The 9,247-nt window shown below is 37.3% G+C and overlaps 1 protein-coding gene across 1 annotated transcript in view; it reads right to left on the bottom strand.

The window, feature by feature from the left end:
• LOC107740186 (tenomodulin-like) overlaps positions 1 to 9,247 on the bottom strand; it is a 37,509-nt gene that overhangs the window by 28,042 nt on the left and 220 nt on the right. The window contains exon 2 of the mRNA XM_016552531.1: positions 6,588 to 6,728. Coding sequence (XP_016408017.1) covers positions 6,588 to 6,728 — 141 coding nt within the window. The remainder of the gene's footprint in view (positions 1 to 6,587; positions 6,729 to 9,247) is intronic.

Genomic DNA, 9,247 nt, shown 5'->3' with positions numbered 1-9,247 from the left:
AGACAACCAAATACTAAAACTCTACTACTCTATACTGTAGGACTATAATAGACCAAAGGAGAAAGGAACAAAATACAACAGAATGCAATAATATAAAAAAGAATCACTAAGCAAACAAACACAAAACTAAATGTGACATTATATAAATACATTATATATTACATATTATAATAATATGTAGAAACAACATTAGAAATCTGTGAAAAGTCATGTAAATTATATGTTGTTTTACAATTTCTGATCCTTTCTGTTGTGCAAATTTGTGATTCTTTTTTTGTTGTTGTTGTTATGCACTGTTACATTTTGGAAATAAAAAAGGATCACACCACCAAAGCCTGCGTGTCTGTAGTTGCCTGTGTGTCACCAAAGCCTGTAGTTGGCGCTAGCGAACATCCGATGTAAAGTCACGTTTTTTAAAGAAGAAGAAGAAGTCACACTGTTAGGATTGTTCCAACGTGCTCTGAAGCGTGCTCTCACATTGTGTTTATTAATTTTACGGCTCAGCTAACTGTGAGGTGACACTGCAGAGTATATTGTTCAAGTGTTTATATGTGTAATCGCTTTGTTAGTTGAATTAATTAATTACCATACAAATAAATAACCTCTCTGGCGCTCCCGCGGATGGTTCGCTCGAGCGCAGCGAGTGTGGATGAACAAATACTGAAGTTACAGTGGGCTTTATCATGATATGAAAAAATAATTACTGTTTGCTTATTAATATGATAATGTTCTGTAACTGCGCTTTCAGTCATTGATTTAATTATTTACTCAAAACTTAAATTAGATAAAGTATATATATGTATATTTTTTGGTGCTTAGTTATAATTTGATGGAATACTTTATTGTGTTTCTGAATTGTAATGTGAGTTTACTTGTATAAGCCACTTTCCATGTGCAGTTATGCTCAGTAATATTAAGTAGTTTTGTTCACTGATATAGTGCATCAATAATAAAATACATTTAACGTAATATGCATGCTAATAAGCAACTAGTTAAGAGACCCTAAAATAAAGTGTTACCCATTAAGGTTCACTTTCACAGGTTACTAATGTTTATAGATCATTAAAGGGGTCATATGATGCTGCTAAAAAGAACATTATTTTGTGTATTTGGTGTAATAAAATGTGTTTATGCGGTTTAAAGTAAAAAAAAAACATTATTTTCCACATACTGTACATTATTGTTTCTCCTCTATGCCCCGCCTTTTTGAAACGCGTCGATTTTTACAAAACTCATCGGTCTGAAAAAGCGAGGTGTGCTCTGATTGGCCAGATATCCAGTGCGTTGTGATACTTTACATTAAGGTTCACTTTCACAAGTTATTAACGTTTATAAATAATTAATAAATGGCTCATTACATTAAGGTTCACAGGTAATAATGGAATTAAAATTTTCAATATTAATATCTCATCAAGTCATGGGTGTGCTTTTATTATTTTTTCCCCCAAAATAAATATCAAGATTTAATTTCATCTTGATAAAAAAAAAAAATTGGTTTCTAATCATTGGATGGGCATCATGAACTTTTGTGGAGAATCATGGGTAAGGTACAGAGTAGATTCTGGTAAGAAACAAGTGACACGAGTCATGAGATATAAATGAGAAAACCATAAATACAACACCCTTCAGTCTTGCTATAATAATACATTTTTGCTGCATCATGAAATAAATCAGGAATCTGGTTTTGAGTGAAATAAGTATTAATAAATATATCTGTTAAGCATTTATAATATTTATATAATATTTTAAATTATAAATTTATATTTTACTCATGCATTTATAACTGCTTATCAATGATTTATAATGCATTTGTAAGTGAGTTATTAGTCATTTATTAACACCTTTATAAACCCTTTACAAAGGGAACCTTAATGTAAAGTGTTACCATTTTTTTGATATTCATTCGACTAAAATAGCATGTAACAATTTAGTAATTAGAAGAACATGCAAAGTTAATTATATATAGTTTATTAAATCAAACAGTCTTATTCTTTAAAGAAAGTTTTCTTCAAAAAATTGTTTAGTGCATTGTTAATATGTTGTGGTGTATCTTTTTTTTTATCATATGATGCAGATTTGTCATCACTGTTGAAGAAATCAAAAACCCTTGTGTTAAACATTGCCAGTGTGGTTGTGTCTTCGAAACAATCTGAAAATATTCCAGTTTCTTAAAACATTAAAGAGAAATTTAAGTAGTTCATTGTTATGTGATAGACAGACGCTTCTTGTTTTCTTGTTCATTTAAAACTGTGGCAGATTGCCTCATATACAACATGTGTTGAAGAGATAAATTATGCACTGATCAATTTCAAGGTGTCTGTTGGTTAGATTGCTGCTATGTCAAGTGAAAAGGCTAGCTATGTGATGTTTTATTTACACACTGGGGGCCTATTGTCATCTTTGATAACGTCTGTTTTGTTTTTCTCGGTACCGTGCAAATGTCATGCTTTCAGGAGGTTATGAAAATACCATTATTTGCCAACATTTTCTTATGCTATAATTTTGATGTTGACGATTTAAAAGACACGGCGCTTAACAACATGCCCGCCGCCCCCAACTAGTATGCAGGTCAATACTTTGCATGCATTGCCTTTCTCATTGGAAATCTTTCAGCTCCCACTAGGAGATGCCAATCATCTTTGTGTTTAATATTTTATCACTAAATCAAACAGGATCCCCCCAAAGGGCTATTAACACTGACTGACTAGCAGAAGCACATCTGCTGGGGTACACTGGGAAACTACCTTTGATAAGTGCCACATTGAAGCAACAAAACAACAACCGGTTCAGTCCAGTAATATCATCACATTGATGGGTTTAATATGGGATTAATATGCTTGTTATATAGATCAAATTCAGAAACGGATCTCATATCAGAATGGGAAATTCACCTTGACTATTATTCACATCTCAATGACTGTGAATTTAACTCCATATCTGGCTGACAGATTTAACCCTTAATCCATTTGAAATAATGAGGCACATTCTGTAGATCTGGGTGGTGTTAAGAACGGTTTTAGAAAAGTTAATCTGATGAAATCTACTCTTATGTGAGAGTGTGTGGCAGGACTAGTTCTTGGCACCCTGAGTAGAATCGAAACAGGATGTGAAAGCTCAATCAGAATCTAAAGTGTGCAAGAGAAAGAGAACTGATCTCTGTTCTGTTCTCTGATTTTCAGGGGTCGACGTCTTGATGGGAAAGAGGAAGAGGCAATGGAGGGTGAGGGAAATGGCCAGCACGTCCATAATGAAGTGGAAAATATTTTATGTGTGTTGCTTGTACAGACCAAGAACATCATTGTGAATCTGTATTAGTCTATCTAAAGTAATATTTGAGATTTCCCAAAACTTACTGATGCTAATATGTCTTTGCTATGGAGTGGCTGGTTATCATCTCTATAGATTCCAGTCCGGCTGTTGCCAGAGCAACAAACGACAGGTGACATCATGCAATTATAATTTTTTCTCTCCTTATGCCTTTTCTCTAATTTGGCACATGTGGAATAGGTGTGAATCATAATAAATAAGAGAAAATGTCTAGTCAATTATGTGAATGTAATTGACATCACATACAGTAAATGTGATAAAATGAATAATGTTAACTCAAATCATTCTTGAAATTGTTCATTTAAATTTTGAAGGTGAATTTGATTTGAATAACAGGAAGAGTAATTTACTGAATTGTAATTTAAATAAATCAAAGTAATGCATTATAGCAAATTAATTCTCTCTCTGAAAGGTTTTAAACCTTCAAAACTAAATGCTTTGTCGGTTATTTTTCCACAAACGTTGCTATTCAGATTGAAATGACTATTTCTTTGAAATTCAGTACATCCAAATTCAAATTACAATTCTTCAATTGTCAATGGCACACAACCATGTTTGTTGTTTGAAGCTGTTGACAGAATCCATTACATGTTTTTTTTTTTTATGAATTAATAGTTATGCTAATAGAATTTATTTTAATTGTTCTGGTTTTCAATTTGAATTTTGTCTTTCTCTATGAGGTCATTGCTCCTGATATAACACGTGAGTGAGGAACCATCAAGAAATTTCTACAGACTTATTACCTTTGCACAGGCTCTCATTTTTCTGTTCATAATACTTAACAGGAATCCTGGGGAGTGCCTGAAAACATATAAAACACTTCCACAGACGTTCACAATCCACCTGAGAGCCCCTCACTGGGTAGAGTGGATGTGTCATGTTCCCCTGCCTCTGCTTTACAAGGGAACAGTTTGTTTCAGCCAGGTGGAGGTCAGAGACTATTGCATCAGCTCGGTAAAAACACGAGCTCATAAGTGAATAAATGAGGCTGATGAGTGAAATAAAATGAGATTGCAGACCCGAAAGCACCACCCGTCTAGAGGGGCTTCCAAAAGCAGCTGCTCGGATTGGCCGTTCTGCTTCATTACTTTAATTATTTTCCCTCAAGATATGAAGACCTGAGGATTTTTGACACGTAGAGAGAGAAGGGGCAAACAAAGGTTTGGCCTATTTTAGGACCTCTTTCAGAAAGCAAACAGCGCCGCCATCATGCTTTCCTGGAGTCTATCCATCTTTCCTGCAAGGAGACCGACACGACAGCCCCCCCCCAAAAAAAAGCCTGGTTGCTGGACACGGCGGGTAAACAAACCTGCTCGGGGGGACCGTTCCTTGCCCGGCACCTGTCACTATTACTGGAGAGCAGGTGCAACTGTGTTCATTAAGATACACATCAGGACACCGAAGTCCTTAAGAGCTGGTTGGGGGCACATTTTGCGAGGCTGCCTTGCAAACACAACGTAGCAACAAGGTGAGCGAAGTAATTTCAGCTTGAATAATGGGGGGCGTCTCGTGAGCCTGACAGACGTGTGCGGTGAAAGCAATTTCACAGCACCTCTCCGTCGCTGTTCGTGTGATCTATTCGAGGTGTTCGCCGACACCGCGGTCAATATGACAGACACCGGTGGTTCGGGCCTGATAAGGTAGCCTGAAAGAACACGGCTTGGGTGCTGCATGTGCGTCTGTCAACTACGGTTCCTTAAGAGACAACGGGCATTCGGAAAGGTCAGAAAAATAGATGACATCAGCTCAGCGCAACAGATGTTTTTGGATAAAGTGCAGCAGTGCTACGACGTGTCTCATTTTAAAGGGATTTGCTTTAAATTCGGCTATATTAGGTGATATGACAAGCGTCTAATCCCACAGGAACCAGTGCTACAATAATTAGGACACGGTAAACATGATGGCGGCATTGGACAACACGCAGTCGCCCATCTTAAACACATAGTGGCGTAAAGAATGATGGCTAACTCTTTATCTTCCCTGGGCTTCTGTAACAACATATGTTTGTAAGTAATTAAAAGAAATTCCCAAGTGGTTACTATGTCATATTGAAATACAATATGGTGAGCAAATTACCTTTCCACAGCAGTTTATGCAAAGCTAGACACTGGAGACCGCTTTGCTTCTCCCTGCTGCCGCATGGAGGGATTGGCAAAGACAATCTCCTGCTCTATTGATGTATTGACTTCTAATTAGTTTGTCAGGAGCTGTACCTTTTAAGATCATGGGAATAATTGATGATGTCTTACCTAGCAAAATAAGGAAAGCGAGAAACATTTCGTATTTCATCGAGTCTACATAAGGGGAGGCGGGGCTTATGAAATATGCAGTGTTGGTTTGAAATATTCATTTCTAAGCTACAGAATTGTGATGCCTGGAGCTGCAATAGTTGCACATTCAGGTTTCATTGTTGATGTCAGCACTTGAGGCGTACTGTGTTTGTAAAACACACACACATACACACACATACACACACACTCATTGTTTGCCTAATATTTCCCCCTGACTGCTGTTGAGAGGAGACCCCCTAACAGTTGGGCCAATCATTGTGTTTTAAAGCACCATTATACTGCTCGTTGCTGGATATCAGCGACTACACAGGCCTTAAGTTAGCCGACCGCAGCAGTTCGAGAGTGTGAGCGCTCGCTCTCGATCGCCACAGCCCAGACTTCCAGTGTCATTAAGCCCATTACATGCCCTGTGAGAATCTTCACTGCTTCTGCAGCTCAAAGTGATGACTCCTCAAGCAGGAGCGTGAAATATCTGATGCAGAAATTAGACCGGAACTTCAGCAAATGTGTTAAAAGAATTGGCTGTTAAACGAGTTACATCCTCTGGAAGAATTTATGCATACCGTAGTATACCGAAGCACAAGGTTTGCTTGTCTTGACACCCCAGTATTGGCAATTACTTACACGCTGTCCGTTTCTGGGTATCAACAAGAATTGAGGAACTATAATGAATACTATCTGTGTTTTGCAGTTTTGGTTATTGTAGCAATCTTATTATGAAAAACGTACTATGTATTTATCTATTCATTCGGGCGTTTTCTCCAACTCTGTGATGTTATTGTTTATGCCAAGGAAATCAAGATTGGATTCAGTCAGTTCCAAGAATACTAAACAGTGTGTGCAGATGTTTCTGTGTCTTTCATTTCCATTCCACGATTGTTATTCTAATCATTTCCTAATTAATCCACAGCCATGCACCATGCTTAATGATATATCTGGGTCTCCACAATAGATTTGGATTTCTCTTACCTTCCCAGGGTTTGGACTCCATGTATATCTCAGACTGAAGATACAGAGGGCCAATATCAGGAATACCACACTCAGGATGATGGCGGCACACTGGTAAGCACGATACCTGGCCTTTCTTTCCTTCTCTTTCCCCAGCTCAACCTATAAAAACCAGTCATGTTATCGTACATTTGTATATTTATATGGTGTGATTTCATGTAAAGGTTTCACACATTGAATATATTATGCACCACAATGCTCAACTAAGAAAGAAATAATCACACAGGCAATTTGAATTCTTCCGAGATCAGAACAAAAGGTCACATTTATTAAAATTGTCCCAAATTAAAAGTTCGTCTGTTCGATTAAATTCCCGGAGCTTATGGCCGCAAATTAATAAAGAGAGGCTTTTGTTCCGGCTGAGTTCCAGGAGGGAGAGTCTAAAAGCTTACTATTCACAGTGGTGTGCTCCACTATCTCTCAGGACATGGCCAATCAGAATGATGAAATATGGAGGAACAAGCTTCAATTAGCCAACGTCTCTTGCCGAAACAGAAGCTTAAAGAACAGAAATAGCAGCAGTGACCAGGGGCGCTGGATATTTAGAGCTTATAGCCCAGGCCTCTATAAAGGTGTATGGTTTCATGCTTTGATTAAAATATTGAATAATATTGAAATGTTGCTGTGAGGTGTCATTTAAATGAAATAAATCTTTAAATATACTGTAAAACTAAAAAGGTCACACTAACCTATTGAATTTCAGAGGTTTCATATTTAACACTGTATGTACTATACTTTAAAATGCAAGTTTAAAAAAAACTCACATTAGCCATTAGAGTCGGCAAGTGTTGTTTACAAGTTATCAGGATATTATTAATATTATCACTTCTGATATAAAACATAGTAGCTGTATATTATTAGCATTATGTTTTAATAAAACTGAGTTTTCTGCAAACTGCAAATAAATTTGCCAAAATATCCTTAAGCACTGTATGTTCTTCTCTGTTTTCAGAGTTATGTCTTTGACATTTTTTCTACTTTGCCAAGATATCTGGCTGGACCAAAGTCGAGTTTTTTCTGATTACATTGGTGTGGTCTGTAGAACGGAAAGCGGCACCATCATTTCTTTCACTTTGTGACAGAATAAATAACAAAATGCGGCAGACTTTATGCAAAATTGTCAAAATGTGGCTTGCAAGACCACGTCTGATTTATAGAGCAGCCTGCAGCTCTGAATAATTTTATTTGTGACAAAAATGGTGATAAAAAACATTCGGGGGCTTAAGTCCCAGAAGCCCACCCCTAATGCCGCTCTTGGTGGAGACTCCTGCGATTTTACTTTATCTCACAGTTTAAGACACAGGAATCAGACAATATCATTGAGAGTATTTTTTCTGAACAATTTATTCAGCTAATATACAGTATATAGCCTATTCCTGAAAAGTATAAATGCTCTGAATAAGACTATTCAGAGCATAGACGGTTTCACATCGAGTTTGTCATGAACCCCCTGTTAAAAACATCAAGGCATAAGCCCTCTCGCTACGCATAATGGGAAACAGGAGGACAAACAATTAGAGAAGCCTGAGAAGAATTTCCCCTTGCATGAAGCAAAAATGTGAATAGAGATGGAGCTGAAATCCAGAGGTTGCATAAGCAGTGGAAACTTGACTGGAGGACAACGTTCCATCTGCTCGGAATACAAATGGCTCTGAAAATATACCGGCGGCTGCCAGCAAAACAGTATTAAACCGGTTTAAGGTTAAGAATCAGCGAGGCAATTCTGCTGTAGTGGGATTGAGTCTGAGTCTACGGTGATGAAGGGAGCCGAGGGCCCCCTGCTGATGAGAGAGAGTGAGGAAGGGCGAAGAGGAGAAAGAGAGAGGTAGAGCTGGAGGGAGGGTGTGAGAAAAGAGAAGGGGAGATGAGAGAGGAAAGGAAAAAAAAGTTGAAAGAAAGGAAGGAGAGAGAGAGAATAAGAGAAAAGGAAGAAAAATAGACCCTAGACGGTTGTCCTAAAGCAATTTTTATCTGAATGGATAAATCGGGAAGAATCCCCCTGTAATGTCTGTTATTTCACATCATTGATGGCGATGGAGATCTTTCTTCTTAAAAGAAATTGCTCACTGTTGTACAATTGCTCAAATCTATATTTATCATCACTGGCTCCATGCTATTCTGAAAGGGTATATTAATAATTCTCTGTTGTTACATTATTTTTGAAAAGAAATCCACCCACTTGATTTTCAGCAGAACAGACATATGATTGTGTATACAATGCTGAGAAAATGATCTTGTTTACTTAATTGTAAATCATGTGGAATAATTTGCACAGTAGTAAACGTCTAGCCATACAGCCATGCAGCGCGACGCTCAGCTGGAGAAAAGGCACGAAAGCAACTCAGAAAACTAAACACTCAAAAAGCCTTGCAGTCAGAAATAATGAACATTTTACCCTACCTGACATATCACAACCTTTGAAAAGAGCAATATAACACAAATTAAAAATCAATCTCGGGTCTTCCACTTATCAAATCCTCTTTACTGAAGCTTTTAAGCATTTTGAAAAAAAAGAAAAAAGAAAATATAATTTAGTTATTTTATATTTATACATTACAGAGAGAATCATCATTCCATATGAATATTGAGTTTTATTTAGACCCCCCCCCCCCGCCATTTAG

This window comes from Sinocyclocheilus rhinocerous, unplaced genomic scaffold (genome assembly GCF_001515625.1).
Source record: "Sinocyclocheilus rhinocerous isolate Xijiao unplaced genomic scaffold, SAMN03320098_v1.1 scaffold584, whole genome shotgun sequence".
NCBI lineage: Eukaryota > Metazoa > Chordata > Actinopteri > Cypriniformes > Cyprinidae > Sinocyclocheilus > Sinocyclocheilus rhinocerous.
This window is presented reverse-complemented; position numbering and strand designations above follow the sequence as displayed.